Source organism: Vanessa cardui, chromosome 7, assembly GCF_905220365.1.
Source record: "Vanessa cardui chromosome 7, ilVanCard2.1, whole genome shotgun sequence".
In the NCBI taxonomy this organism is placed as follows: Eukaryota; Metazoa; Arthropoda; class Insecta; order Lepidoptera; family Nymphalidae; genus Vanessa; species Vanessa cardui.
Genome location: NC_061129.1, coordinates 12,241,600 through 12,258,499, shown reverse-complemented (window position 1 = coordinate 12,258,499; position 16,900 = coordinate 12,241,600). Strand labels below are relative to the sequence as shown.

The following is a 16,900-nucleotide window of genomic DNA, read 5'->3' as shown; positions in this document are numbered from 1 at the left end:
CTGTATACTACCTATCTTTAAAAAAAATCATAAATTTAGTGGTGGCACCTTTAGGTTTTTCGTATATCTTCCACTACATACGTAGGGTACAAAAGTATAAAAGATACATTAAAATGCGTGCTTCTTATTAGTATAACTAGCTAGCCGATCGGGCTTAAGAAACGCACGTACTGTGCGTTTCTTATATTATTATTATTTATACAACTTTTGACTTAAAGAACAAACATAAAAAGAAGTTTCTTGTTTTTTTTCGTCTATAAAAGATCAAATTCTCGGGTCCTGTCTACTATAAGTTGCTTGTGCTATTTCAAAAGTCATTTCTCTTGAATCACAATAGACCTCAGCTCTCAAACGGCAGGAACCGAATATGTTTTATAAAATATAGAAATCGCTAGTTTTCATCCCATTTAAAACACTTTGACACACAAATTAAAACAAATAATTACTGTTTCTGTCCTGGGCTTAGGATTTTAATAAAATGTAATATGTTAAATATTTAAATTGATGTTAAAAAAATCTAGGCATAATAATATATAGCTTAAAAGAAAAATCTATAGTATAATTTCAACCAATAGGTTTCAACCTATAGACTATAGCCTACAGGCTATCCAGTACGTAAGTTTCAAATCCTCAGTAATGGAAGAGCTTTACCGTCCCCACAGCTTTATCCAGTCTTTACGTAAAATATATAATGCATTAAGGCTATAGTATACCACTATATCAAATCAAATAACTTTGTCGAATATATATGTAATTATTGATTGTAAAATTAAATATTTTTTTACCAAATAATAATAATAATTCGTAACTTTATAGCATGCATTTTATTCCATATATTTTAATGATATAACAATAAATACATTGCAATATGACAACATTAAAAACTATCACCGGTTTAGAAAGTAAATAAAAGATCCAATGAAGGATTTTTTTTGTCAATTTCAGATTGTTTGAAAACACTCAATATAATGAAGAAATACTCTTGGTATTTCTGTTATTATTAATGTTTTATTTATTATCAGCAAATAATTAATTAAATTATTTAATTGTTTTTACTTTTAACTAAACTCCAACAATAAATAAAGTAAAATGAGCTATATCTGTATTATACTAAACGTCGACTAAAGTAATTCTTGTTCAATTATTATTAAGTAATAATAACAACATAAGATAAGTTGATAATGGTCAAAATGATTTGAAAATTAAGTTACCCAGTATTCGCAATTATTGTCCTCATAAACTGTGAACTGAGGACCACGTCACCTAAATACCACAGAGTAATTAAATAAAATTTAATAACGCATTCACAATACAAGCTAAAGTAAGTTTACTAGTCACTTATTACGCAAAACAAAAGTATATTTGTATATCGTTAAAAGTCAACAAGCAAGAATGTTACAAAGGTTACATTAACAATGTAATATCCGAATTCAAACCAAATATCATTCGAAGTTTAAAATGCGACGCAATATTCACGACCGCAAAGGTTCAGAAACATTAAAAACTTAAGGGTCATCGTCCACAAAAGAGATAGCGCGATAAGCATTTTATAAATAAATTATATGAACAGACTCGAAATGTGTCCTTGCTGGTCTAAGGACTATTTCTTCTTTGGGAAAATTTTCGATTTAAACCAAGCTGATTCAAAGCGAAAATTAAACATTATATAACGATTACAATAACAACAACAGTCTGTAAAATTCCCACTGCTGGGCTAAGGCCTCCTCTTCCTTTTGAGGAGAAGGCTTGAAACATATTCCATCAGGCTGTTCCAATGCGGGTTGGTGGAATACATTTGTGGCAGGATTTCCATGAAATTAGACACATGCAGGTTTCCTCGCGATGTTGTCCTTCACCGTCGAATGACAAACTCAAATTAAGCACATGAATATTCAGTGGTGCTTGCCTGAGTTTGAACCAGCAAACATCGGTTAAGATGCACGTGTTCTAACCACTGAGCCATCTCGGCTCAAGATAGGGATGACAATAAAAGCGGAAGAAGTTTATTAATAAGTATATATATTATCACTGAGATTCACCGCTTTAAAATGAAAAATTAAAATATTTGAGGTAAACGTATAGGTAACGTAACGAGGTAAATAAATGAAAAATAAAACCCCTAAGCGTAATTTGGAATACATAGAATCTTCTACTGAGCTGTTACAACTAAGTTCAACTCCAATAGACTCCCTTAACAGCTTTTCAGTGTTGGAGTTGTTCTCATTGAACACTTGGATAAGTAATATTAAAACTGATGATATTATAATGCCTAATTTAAATTGTGTTAAAAGTTCTAAGAGATCGTATGAAATTGACACTCTAAAAATTGAAATTATTCAGGAAATCAATAACAAATACACAGAATTTTACAAGGTCTATACTGACGGTTCCAAAAGTAAATCCTGTGTAGGTGCTGCTTTTTACGATCCGAAACATGACTACTACAAAACATTTAAGATTAATGAGTCAGTTTCTATATTAACAGCTGAATTATTAGCTATTTATGAAGCGGTTAAATACATTTCCGGGACTAACGTACGAAAGTCGGTTATTCTCACTGACAGCAAAAGTGCTCTTCAACATATTATTAAGTGTATTAAAGGCATTAATGGAATATCAATAACATATAAAATCCTTAAATTGATACAAGAATATGAACATAGGGACATTGTTTTAAAATTTCAGTGGATTCCATTCCACATTGGTCTGATTGGCAACGAGGAGGCGGATCGATTGGCAAATTTAGCTCTTACTATTGGAGATGTTTATCATATAAAACCACACTATACTGAAGTTTTTGCAAAATTCAAAATTATTTGCGTTAAAATTTGGAATGAGTACTTTAATGAGAGATCGCTTCTTAAGGGGATTTGGTATAGGACAATTCAATCCGAGCCTCCTCGGATACCCTGGTTTGTAAATAGTAATATTAATAGAAATAAGTTAGTCATAGCATTTAGACTTAGATCTGGACACATGCCCCTAGGCAAGTTAAAGCATCTGATGAGGAAAAGTGACACTCCCAATTGTGAAGTATGCGGTGTATTAGAAGATGTTTCACACTTATTGTCGGCATGTGTTCGTAACCACAGTTTGAGAGAAACACTAAAATGCGAACTTAATTTAAATTTATTTAATATTGGCGTTTTTAATTCTATTCTTAGTAAGCCTTCCAGTATTTCAGCAATCAAAATATATGAATTTGTTAGTAATTCTCTTAAACTGATTTAGTCCTACTCTTTTTGTTTGTATTTAAAGCGTGTAAAGATGGGGCCGACATATAGGATGCCTACAAAGGCCCCTTAAAAAACAAAGAATGAAAAAAAAAAAAATAGACTCCCTTAACCATGTGAATAATTTTTTTACATCTGTGGGTGCTAACTTGGCGAGGAAAATACTCGAAAAGTTAAATACTGATGATGCTAGTCTTGCTAAGAAAGCCAAATCCCATACTACACCGTTAAATTCTATGTCGCTGTATCTAACAAACCCAAATGAAGTCGTAAGCATTATAAATAATTTAAAAACAAACACAGCTCCAGGTATTGATAAAATAACAACTTCATTACTCAAAAAATGTAGACATATTTTAGCCAAACCGTTGTCATATTTAATCAACTTGAGTTTTGAGTCCGGTGTATTTCCAAAAACATTTAAAAATGCCGTCGTATGTTCCATTTACAAGTCAGGCGATAAAAAAGAACCAACAAATTATAGACCCATTTCATTGCTAAGCACACTTTCGAAAGTTTTAGAAAAAGCTGTTAACAAAAGATTAAGTGGATACTTAGAAAATAATAATTGCTTGTCGAGTAATCAATATGGTTTTCGGAGCTCACGTTCAACAGATGAGGCTGTGCTACATTTATCGTCAAAAATTACCTCATACCTTGATAATAAAGAGAAATGTCTGGGAATATTTCTGGATCTGCAAAAGGCATTCGATACCGTATCAATTCCGATCTTATTAACTCGTCTTGAGAACATCGGAATTCGTGGTAATGTCCTTTCGTGGTTTCAGGACTATCTCACCGATCGTAAGCAATGCATAAAAGTAGAGAACCATATCAGCAAGTTTAGTACGATCACTTACGGCGTACCACAAGGTAGTACGCTAGGTCCAACCTTGTTTTTGGTCTATATCAATGAACTATGTAACATCAATTTAAAAGGCGCAGATATTCAAATGTTTGCCGATGACACGGTCATTCTTTTTCATTCCCCGTCTTCATCAATATTGATGAAACACTTAGCTGGAAGAATCATATAACATCGGTTTCAAAAAGAACAAGGAAGCTTATATACATATTTAAGAATTTAAGGCAGTTTGCTGATCTACCTCTCTTAATAAATACATACAAAGCTCTATCAGAATGCATATTTACCTACTACATATGTTCATGGGGTGCCGCTGCTACATCACATTTACTAGATGTTTATAAAAAGGCGGGTGTATTGTCGGTTCGAAAGCTTTTTGTCTACCTAAGTAAACAAAAATATCATAAAACTGTTGTACCGCTTTTACCCACCAATAATAATAGAAGGGATTGCTTTCCTCTCCCCAAAGTAAAAAGTAAATTTGCACAAAAACAGTACACTAATCTAGCTCCTAGGTTATATAAAAGGTTTAATGAAAGTTTAAAATGTCAAAATTTAAAAATAAAAAATCTGACCAGTTATAATTTGAAAGATAAAACTAAAACATGGTTGAAACAGTTTAACTACTATGAAACAGAAAAACTAAAAATATTGATAAATAACAATTTAAGATAGACGCATACACTTCATCTGCACATCTTCATCACACATACATACACATACTCACACACACACACACACTCACACACACACACACACACACACACGGTCTGGGTTTTAGATTTATTAATTAAAATAATAGTAATTAGTCTTAAGAACTTATTGTAATACCCTTTAGAATTGTAATAACGTTGGGAAGGAACTGACTTCTGACACACGGTTAACACTAATTCAGAAGTCAGGGCTGCACTATTGTAAGATGTAAGAAATGGTTAACAATAAAGCATTTTTATTATTATTATTATTATTATTATAGAAATATTATCTCGATTAGTATCTCTCGGGATACAAATCAAAGTTTAATATTTTTTTTATTTCAATAATAATTTGCAATATATGTTTCCGTAAATACATTCGGACGTAATAGCGTGATTCGCATCTTTGATTTTATAAGACATACAGATCACAATCAAATGAACAAATAACTGGCGAAAATGTTTAAATAATAAACTTAGTAGAGAAGTAAAAAATATATGTGCAACTCTGTAAAAAAAAAATCTGGAAAAGTATTCGAATACGTTTCGAAAGATCAAACGATTTTACTTCTTTTATAGAAAACTGTGTCCTATGATAACATCGGCCTGACATATTTCTGCCACCGTGACTGGTCTCTTGGGAAACCAACAGCACAGAACTTATTATAGCGTGGGTACACACGTACACTAATATATATTACAGCTATCATAAATATGTAAAGTGTCTTATATGCCTGTTGCAGCATAAACCGGTTTTAATAAAGGGAGGTTACAATAAAAAGAGTTTTTATTATTTGCCCACTGGTTACTCAAACCAGCAGCAATCCACATAGACTCAATTTTATGCCATAAAATACATTTCTCTTTGGGAAGTGTTATAATCTCTAAAGTTGGCGATTAGGGCCAATTTTTATATCTGTAAATAAAGATAAATATTTAAAAAATCTATCGAATTGGCATATCATTTCGTTCAGATGTGAAATTCATTGAATTTGTATATGCATATAATATATGCAGTCGAGAAACCTGATGCAGGTTTGCTTGCAACAATGTTTGCATGTGAATACAACAGTGTCTATTTCGTCACTGTAATAAACCAATAGAATGGCAAAATACTATTCTACCAGAAAGTAGTTGCTTGTAGCTCAGGGCTGAGAATTTATCTACAAAAAAAAACCCAATAGCATTTTATCGGTACAAATTGGGGTTTGTACACTTTACTTCAGGATTTGCGCCAGATCCAGGCACTACACTAACTGGGCTTTAAAATTAAAATATTTTTTTATTAAAGATGCCTTATAACAGCACCTTTGATATGTAACAGTGTTGAATTAAATGTTAAGCTACCACCGGTTCGGAAAGCAGATTCTAACCAAAAGGTAAGAGCTCGGTAGTTAAGACCAAATGATATCATTATCTAGATTCAGCAGGACTTTTAGTAAAATTATATTCAAGTGGCGTTCTAAAAACGTTTCATCGACGTTTCTGAAGTGGACACTTCCAGTTTGTGTGTGGTGTGAATTTCAAGTATCTGATTCCATGTACGAGTACACACATATTTAAACTGAAGTTGCGAATCATTTGAAATTACTAATTCAAATAAGCGAAATGAAATTCTGTGGTCCGCCTATTGCATTCATGCAACTTTTGTGAATTAAACTTTTGTTAATCCTTATGTATTAAAGTTTGAATTAAGCACAAATAAATCTTATGATATATGAAATAGGGTTTATTTTAGGATATAATTTAAAACTATCATTTACGCTCTTTTATTAAAAATCACCTTTTACCTTAGAGATTTAAAAGTCTTCTTAAGTTTTTTAAATAAGTTCCTTGTAATTTAATCCGTAAATAGGTAGGCAATAACTAATTAATTGGTAATCTTAAAATTTGACGTAATTATATCATTTTTCATGATTATTATTGGTTACTAACGGAAATAAATTATGCTCAATATAAAATACGAAAACACATATAATATTTTTTTCTCAAGGTAAGAAAATGTAGCTCTATAAAGCGCTGGACGACAGCCCTAAGGAAGAAGGATATTTTCATTCAATTATCATCCCGACAGTCAATTATTCCACTTGATTAAGTCGCTAGAAATCTGAACAAATTAGATTGAGAACCGATGGGTTATCGGGTCACGGTCAATTAGAAACTAATCTCAATTTCCATAAACGATCATGTTTCAGAATGTTCTGATCTATACTTAGGATTATAAATGCGAAAACTCTATCTATTTATTCGTTTCATAGCTAAACCACTGAACCGATTTTGATTAAATTTGGTGCGAAAATAGCCCAAAGGACATAGGGCACTTTTTTAGTAAATTCTACTAGTTTGGTTATTAGGATGAAGATTTGTATGCAAGTTCTTCAGCCTAAAGGATGACAATTTACAAATAGGAATGCAAAAACAAATACATAATACTTTTTGTATTGTACGAATTTTATAAGGGATGTAATACGATATTTAAGCAAGCAAAATTTGTTTCGAAAAGCAAAAAAACGTTTTGAAGTTTAATCTATATTCTATAATAAATTATAAAATAAATTCACACGACACTGATCAAATAATCATAATAATTTACGATTGCTTATTCAAATTCTTACAATAAATATCAAAATCATAGTAATTGAAAGAATTCTTAGTTCAAGAAAAACAATAAATAAATACTTTGTAAAATAAATAAAGCGTCGAGTTTCTTTAAGAAAATAAATATATTTTTCTTACTTCGGGCATTGCCAGGGCCGGCTGGGATCTAAGGGGACAGGGGTCATAAAAAAGTACAGACAAGTATTTATTATTTAAATAAAGAGAAACATTTCTCTCAGTTATGTGTTGAACCATAACAATACTTGAATTTTACTATATTTAAAAACATATGAATAATGTGTTAAAGTTTTTCAGATTTCTCTGTTGTGTAGGCCACGTGGCTATTCTAACCCTAGATGTAATCCGGCCCTGGGCGTAGACAGTATGGTATTCGCCCTTGCAAAAATGTTGGAATTTGTTATTTTTATTCATTCAAGCAATACAATCCTTGTGATAATCTTCTATGAATAAAAGTATGCTGTTATTTTGAAACAATTATTAATTTAATATTAAATTATTTAATGATAACTGGTGATAAATACGACTTTTTTATAGAATAGCTTGATGGACGAGCATGTGGGCCACCTGATGGTAAGTGGTCTCCATAACCCATAGACAATGACGCTGTAAGAAATATTAACTATTCCTTTAATTTAGATACAATTGCAAAGTGCATCTCGTTATATTATTATGTTACATACTTTAATCTTCTTTGAAATATGCCGCATATTATACAGTTTGTATGACCTTTTTTCAGGCGGCAAATAATCCGTGTGGATTATGAACGGGATTTTTTTAGTTGGATTATCGGAATATCGCTGCAAATATTGTACGTAGTTTGAGTATTACCGCCGAATATTTAGTGAGTGTGTTTATTTACTGAAAAATGAGTTACTCTGTACAAAACTTCTAGGGAACGAAGCAAACTTAAACATAATCAAAACCCTTATATCAAGATACTATCGATACTAATGACGCATCATTACATTGTATAAAACAAAGTCGTTTTCTCTGTCCCTCTGTCCCTTTGTATGCTTAAATCTTTAAAATTACGCAACGGATTTTGATGCGGTTTTCAACCGACTTCCAAAAGGAGGAGGTTATCAATTCGTCTGTATTTTTTTTTTTTTTTTTTATGTTTGTTACCTCATAACTTTTCACTAGGTGGACCGATTTTGATAATTTTTTTTTTGTTTGAAAGGTAGTGCTTCCCGTGGGGTCCCATTTTTTTTTCCGATGGTGGTATCCATATGAAAACGACATAAGTCTTAAATTTGCATTATGTATATGCGCGACAAATAGGTGAATAACTGAAAATCACGTTAACCAATTTTGATAATTCTTTTTTTATTATAAAATATATACTTCAAGGGTAATTTGGTGAAAGTTTGGTAAGGTTCTGAGCACAGGATCCATGACAAAGTAACGGAACGGAAGGGAACGGAACAATTCTGAGGAGCACGTTAGCGATACTCAGTCGCATCTTTTATTTATAGGTTATTTGGTTATTTGAGTCACCTTCCGTAATGTGGTTATGTTTATGTAATTATCATAGTCGAATATTATAATCAACTAGCTACCCACCCCGGCTTCGCACGGGTGCAATACTGATACGAAATATACTACAGAATTTGTTTATTTACGACATCACATCGCAAACTTCTAAAATTATCAGTGTTTCTTTACTATATTGTTCATGTATTATATACACAAACCTTCCCCTTGAATCACACTATCTTTTAAAAAAAACCGCATCAAAATCCGTTGCGTAGATTTAAAGATATAGGGACAGAGAAAGCGACTTTGTTTTATACTATGTAGTAATGGAACTCCTATACGGCTCGCAGTTAGGGTGCGATATGGGGCAGAATTTCTTACTATCTTTAATCAAATTTTGTGTATGTGATGTGATGTCATATGATGTACGAAATATAGTTGGTCTTTTTCAAAGTTTTTTTGCTGAGTTCGATTACAGCTCTTTCGAGGGATCCTTGTAGTTTACGTCGCGTGACGTATTAAATCCGCATTTTCGAAAGTCTATTTTTGCTTTATTCGCAAGTTTTCTTTGAAATTGTCCTCGAAGTAGTTTCTGACTCATATAAACGGAACGCTTAATCTATCCATATTAAAAAAAATTAATTAGTCAACATCAGCTTCGCTTACAATCAAAAAATAAATAAAAATTTTAACAAAAAGAAAAACCGACTTCAAACAAAACACTATTTTAAAACAAATGAATATGCACGAAAAAGTAATAATAATAATTGCGTATTCAACATATTTTTTAGAGTCTTCCTAAGTTAAATGAAATGAAAAATATATTAGACTACTTAAAAATCGATTAACGATTATATAATGTAGTTATAATTATTGTTATATTTGGAGTCGGTGTCCAAATATAACAATAATTCAAAACCAGTTCAATCAGACTTAAAGTCTTAACGATGACAAAAGAATGCGAAAAAAAGTGTTATCAATTGTATTTCTTGGGCGTTATAATCGCTTCCACATCAAAGAGTGTCGACGTAACAGATCAAACGTTTGCGCTAGGAATCGCTTCACGGTCCAATTGAGCTGTTGCCTCTGTTACAATATTTTATTTTCGCATTTCTATAACACTATATGCCTACAAATGATTTTATTGGATTATCAAAACAAAAATGGAGAGACATGAAAAATCTAAACAATATGTATGTTACTAGTCGGGCGCTCGAAAGACTTCACGTTTATTCAAAACAATTTTTTAGAAATTTCGAAACCTTTGACGTCTGTTGTTTTGATTTCATTTCGTAGTAAATTGAAGTCAATCATCAATATTTGGCGGCACAATAATAAAACGTTATTCATATAATTTTTATGTCAAAGAGAGTATACATTGGTTTGGTTAGAATTGCAGTTTTTCGATAAGAAAAATCTTTAATTTTGTGTATGTTTTAATTAATTCATATATATGTATATTCTGGTACTTCTATACTTTGCAGTAGCTTAAATTTTAATTTATAAAAAGTATTATAGCCGAGTTATCTCAGTGAACTGAAGTATATGATTAGGTAGTTCAAATTCGGGCAAACTCTACTCAATATTGGTTGTTTGTATTGGTTTGTAATTAATTTATAGGTGGCATTCTACCACAATATGTTTAGCAGCACAAAGTGAAGAAGCGTAGTGGTATCATTAGTTGCTCTTACCAAGCTGAATTGCTTGTAGTTGTTATTTGCAGTGATTGAATCCCAACTACGACTTTTAAGACAGTGTATAGAGACATTGATTGTTATATAATTCAATTATATAAATAATTAAATGTATTAATGTTATATACATATTGAATACTTCTCATAACATGTATGTTTCTGAAAAGTATAATTCAAACGAGCATCGAAATCACCCTTGGGGCAACTTTTCCAAACTTCAATGCGAAGTGCCGAAAACTTTCGTTGAAGCAAAAGTTGAAAGGAAACGACTTTCTTTTAGGCAAAATTAGACTTTTTGCCTAACAATCAATTCTTCAACGTATTGCGAAACACATTATGAAGTTGGTAGCCGTGTCTTGGTCCAAGTCACTAGGTTTTGACTTTACACAAGCCCGTCTGGTCAACCTACTCATTACTTATTCTATCGCTAAATAGCTCTACTTAGTATCATTGTATTCGGGATTTCAGGATGAGAAAGATAGTGTAATTACAGGTGAAAGCAACAATTAATGGCGAATTAGCTTTCTTAAAGATTCAATGTCTACTAGTATGTCTCCCGCGATACTTCGCGTTTATTCAAAAGATTTTTTTTTCAATTTTGAAACCTATGAGAGGTTTTGTTTTAATTTGATTTCATTGTAAACTTCATGTCACTCAGCTATATTTCGCATTTCACTTAGAATTGGAATTTATGGAAAACAATTGTTTTTTAAAGTTGGTTTTCGAAGTTTTTTTAAAGAATGGTAGCAATGCCCCAAATTAATTTAGGAATTACTAGCATTCTTATTTTTTTCCTTTTAAGCTTACAAGTAGTGTTAGTAGTAGGTACGACAATAGCCCAAGGGGTCAGAATAGATCCTGCGTCTTTTTCCATCGATAGGCGTCCCATTAACGATTGCACTATTGACGCGTCAATTTGCTGATAATTGTAGTTTAAAAAACGGAGATAAAACATAAATACAAATGTAATCGTACTTTATTTAATGTTGATAATTACCATCCTTACACAAATATTACAAAATCGAAAAGGCTTAAGTGTTAACGCAATATTAAATTCTTATGTAAAAAACAGGCCTGATCTTTCTTATGTATATAGATAACCCTATTGACGGCGTTATTTGATAGCTGACATTGCGACTTATAGGACTATTTAATTTCAAGATGGAAGCTCGATCATCATGAAAACTGTATTATTATAAGTTTACGTAGCTCATTATTTTTAAAATATTATTATACACTCGTATTATGGTAACTATTCAATCAAGAGATATAAAGTAATTCCGAGATCGCGGGAGCACAGGGGTAGGTGGGTCTACTAGAACCGAGATGGCCCAGTGGTAAGAACGCGTGCATCTGAATCGATGATTGCGGGTTCAAACCCAGGTAAGCACCACTGAATATTCATGTGCTCAATTTGTGTTAATAATTCATCTCGTGCTCGGCGGTGAAGGAAAACATCGTGAAAAAATATGCCTGTGTCTAATTTCATAGAAATTCTGCCACATGTCATATTCCAGTAAACCGCGTTGGAACAGCGTGGTGGAATATGTTACCTTCTCCTCAAAGTCCTTTAGCCCTGCAGTGAGAAATTTATAGGCTGTTTTTTGTTGTTCTCATTATACTAATCGTAAATTATATAAAGTCTTCGTGAACTCGTGGATGAGTTACGTGTATTTTAACTTAAAACTACTGATTACAGAAAGCTAAAATTTAAGAGGGATTATTTTATAACGGAATTTGGTAAAGGATTTTTGGGAATTTCAGCTCTAAGAGGTTAATGGGCTGAGGATGAATAATGAATGAGTTCAACTCAAAAGTGAATTAATAATCAAAAATACGACCTCCAAAAGTTATTTAGAATACTATATAACCCTTGTAGATAGATGTCTAAGATTACAATCTGTTGGTAAATATTTAGAGAGATCATATTTATATGAATAGGAAAGCTCACACACTACGGACACTAAGGCACAGATGAAAAGTGGTCACAGTCATCAAAATCATCTCTGCAAAAATAATGAACTACTTAATAAATCTCAACTTCTTCGAAAATCAATGAGTAATTTGTGAATAATATAAAATTTAATTGACTAATTACATTATGTATTAATTACCAATTGCATAATATAAAACAAAGTCTATCTATCGCTGTCTGTATCTATGTATGCTTAGATTTTTAAAATTACGCAACGGATTTTGATGCGAGTCGTTTTTAATAGATAGATAGATTCGAGAGAAAGGTTTATGTATAATACATGGACAATTTATTAAAGTAATAATGATAATTCTAGAAGTTTCTTCGTTGATGTCATAGCATTGTATCCGTGCGAAGCCGGGCCGGATTGCTAGTAATTGATAATATTGTATTTGCTAGACCTTGGCTTTAAATGTAGTTTTCGGTTTTAGAATATGTTCCAAACCTCATCCACGGAATAGGAGGCCTTAGCCCAATAGTGGATAATTTACAGGCTGATGTTGTTGTTTCGGGTTCAGCTTCTCTATCACGTGATCAGCTATTTATTTAATTCACATCCGAACGCTTGAATTGTTATAATACAATCATGGTAATGCTGAGAGAGAACGGAACAGATTGTAAATGGTTTTCCCTTCAATTAGCAATGTCAAGACAATTGAATACGCTGTATATTATTAATGCGTTGCCAACTGTGAGATCACTGTTGTTGCGTTACAAATTGAACGTTTAATTAACAAGACAATGCAATTACAGGCACAAGACATACCATTGTTGCTTTACAGTATCGGCTTTATATGTTGTCAGCTCGAGCACTAGAGCAAACTAACAAACTAATTTAGATTAGTTATAACTAGTTTTCGCCCCAGACTTTGTAGTATTTTAGATTGGTGTTCATGTGGGAGGCAAAAGTACTATGTTCTTCTTTGGAGTTCAATTTCGCGTCATAGGAAATTTCGTGAAATTTCAATTTGGCAGTTAAAGAGCGACAGATAGACAGACATATTTATATTTTATATATTTCACATTTATAATATTAGTATATATATAGTTTAAGGTAAGAGCTAAAACGGCTCAATAAATATGATACATAAGCAAGCGCCGCCGTCCAGTTTTTGTATACTTTAATTAACTCGCCCCGGCTTCGCATGGGTGCAATTATACTGATAGTAAATATATTGCAGAATTTGTTTATTTACGACATCACATTAGATATTTGACTACATTTTTCATGTATTGTATACAAATACCTTACTTTCGAAACACTCTATCTATTAAAAAAACGCATCAAAATCAGTTGCGTAGTTTTAAAGATTTAAGCATACAAAGGGATTTAGGGACAGAGAAGCAAATTTCTTTTATACTATCTAGTAATACAAAAGAAAGACCAAAGCCGAAGAAAAACCAAAATGGCGTGCTTTTGGAAAGGCCTATGTCCGGCAGTGGACAAACATTGGCTGCTGATAAAATAATATGTCAGATAGAATCTTTAAATACAGTCAAACCCTAGAGCAGTGATGTGGAATATACTTATTTTTCCTTTAGTAAATGTCTTTGCCTTAATGAAATAATTATACATAACAAATTGTTGAAATGTTTTTTACGCGGCTTACTTAGAGTGAACTGTCGGAAATCTTCATGAATCGAATAAGCGTTATTAAGCGTCAAAATATGTCATATTTCCGTCTCTTTCTCTTGCTCTCTATATCTTTCTATTATCCACAGTTATATGACATATTCAAAATTCAATTGTTAATTCATTTCTGTCTCTCCTTTTTATGATATAGGTGGACTTAATGGGTCAGATGATGGTCAGTGGTCAGCATCACCCATAGACAATAGCTCTTTAAGAAATGTTAACCATTCTTTACATCGCCTATACACCACCAACCATGCGAACTAAGATATGCCTGTCGTTACCCTAGCTCACTCACCCTTCAAACAGAAACACAACAATACAATATCTAATGTTTGGCAGTACAGTATCTAATGACTGGGTGGTACCTACGCAGACAGACTTGCACAGATCCCTACCAAGAAGTACAAGTGGTGTATATACACCACTTGTTACACCACCACTGCTATATGTTGTGTTTTAAAATTAAAACACAACATATATCAAAGATAGAATAATATAGAAGAATAACGTATTTCTTTTTCATTTATTTACAGATTACGCTACCTCCTTAGACAATTAAACAGAGGTGAAATACCAGCTGAGACGCTACAAAAGAACCTCCAGTATGCCGCAAAAGTCCTCGAAGCCGTCTACATCGACGAAACCAAGTATGTATTTAAACTTATCACATAGTTTTATATATAATGTACAAAAGACTAATTCATCAAAAAACTACGCTCTGCAAAGTTATGAAGTTGATCGATGGGGAAACTTTGATCATATTAATCAAATTTCAGAAATAACGACAACATTATGACAACTTACTGTGAGGATGTGACGTCTTCGTAACTGTCGCCATTAAATTTGTAACATAGCCTTTTTATGAAATAAGTAATTCAATACTTCATTCGCGTCAAAAGTCTTACGCAGAAATCAAAAGACGTTTGACGTTTTCAAATAAATCAACCTTTGTAATTTTAGTAATAAAACTGAATCTTAAACGACAGGATAATTTAGGATTAGGATTAGAACGAATTTTCGTTCATTTTAGATTTCATTCATTAAATAAATGCTTTGTAAAGCGTAGAGTCAACCTGCAACATATACGTTTGATATATTTTTTCCAAATATACCATCGTACCAAATTCTCACTCATCAAGGTGATACGAGTAAAACTGAAATAGGATCAAGACATATCGGTCGCAGTATTAATTTTAAAATAAGAATGTATTCGCGTAAATGTTGCAGTAATGTGTTAATTGAGTGAAATTTCATAGTTACTGTGTTTCAGATAAGCAGATCGAAAGTGTGGGGATTCACGAGCCATTAGTAATTCATGTTCATCGATTTATTTCTCGCGAGCTCTTTTGTAAAAGCGATTGCTTCTTATTTCACATTCTTTATCTTTCTGTTGTATTGATGTTGAAGCATTTTTCTGGAATGAAATTCACACGAGAATTGAACGGATATATGTTTACTCTATATTATTTCGATTGATCAAAGGTCTTTGATATGGGGTTTCTGTGACGATATACCAAAGAGTTTATTTATCTCAAGGTCATTTTCCTTTTTAATCTACATTTCAATTTAATTACGGAATTGTGTTAAATAAAATACACAATCGTTGCAAAACTAATCGGATAATTTGTCAAATTTAAAAATTGAAGGTAACAGCTATTAAAATTTCCTTTTCCTTTATTATCGGATTAAACGATAAATCCGCTATAAGAAAGGAAAAATATAAAGAAAAAGCTCGTCTGAACAATGAAAATCTTTTGTACGTATACAAAAGATGTAATTAACCACTAACATTAAACAAGAACTGTGCTTCAATGGAACTAAGTTAATTTGTTATAACAATGCGACTGACGTATCTAGACCCCTGTCGTGAACACGATTGTTTCAAATAACACTACTATTAGTATTTAGGCTTTATATAAATGCATTTATATTCATATTCTTTGAGAGACGTTTCTTTAAATACCATGTTATAATTTTAAAAATATTAGTCTTGATCAAGACGTCTGAGTCTTTTTATACAATTTCTGTTTTACTGATGTCCCAACTAGAGATTAACTCACACAGAATTTATTGTAGTGCAAACAAAGACACGCCATGTGTTATGACGATCCATGACAATTGCGTTATCAAAATCAGCAGAGCCTTGCCTAACATATTTTTTGAGGTTTAAGAGTATAAGAACAATCAATTTCCAAATTTGAGTTGGTGACTCCTTCTGGGACATTTTTGCAGAAGAACCCAATAACTTTATGTAGACCAGACTTTGAATACAGAGTAACGGAATGAGGCTGGTGCTACTGGCACTACAAGAAATAGATTATGTCTTATACCGTCAGTAGAAAGTAATGCTATCCGTGAGATACATATTTGTATCACGGAAGAGTCATCCTCCATAATTTACAGTTAATCCTCCAGAATACTCTATTCCTAGTGCCAATAAATGACAATATATTAAAATATATAAAAACAATATCAAAAGTAAAATTAGTATAAGAAGTAAAACAGTCACGTCAGTTCTGCACAATATAATTAGAATGGGGACCGTAATAAGACGAATGCGAAATCAGGTTAATTAACAGGAAAGTGCTTTAAGGACCACCCTGCGCGACGAAACGGCCGGGTCTGCAATTTTTTCATTTCCATGAGCAATTATTTCAATTAAATATATAATCAGGAAGCAGATGAGTAATTACTTGATAGTATGCAG

The 16,900-nt window shown here is 32.2% G+C and overlaps 1 protein-coding gene across 1 annotated transcript in view; it reads left to right on the top strand.

Annotated features, from left to right (window-relative positions):
* LOC124531087 (calcium/calmodulin-dependent 3',5'-cyclic nucleotide phosphodiesterase 1) overlaps positions 1-16,900 on the top strand; it is a 288,992-nt gene that overhangs the window by 244,831 nt on the left and 27,261 nt on the right. The window contains exon 4 of the mRNA XM_047105541.1: positions 14,727-14,840. Coding sequence (XP_046961497.1) covers positions 14,727-14,840 — 114 coding nt within the window. The remainder of the gene's footprint in view (positions 1-14,726; positions 14,841-16,900) is intronic.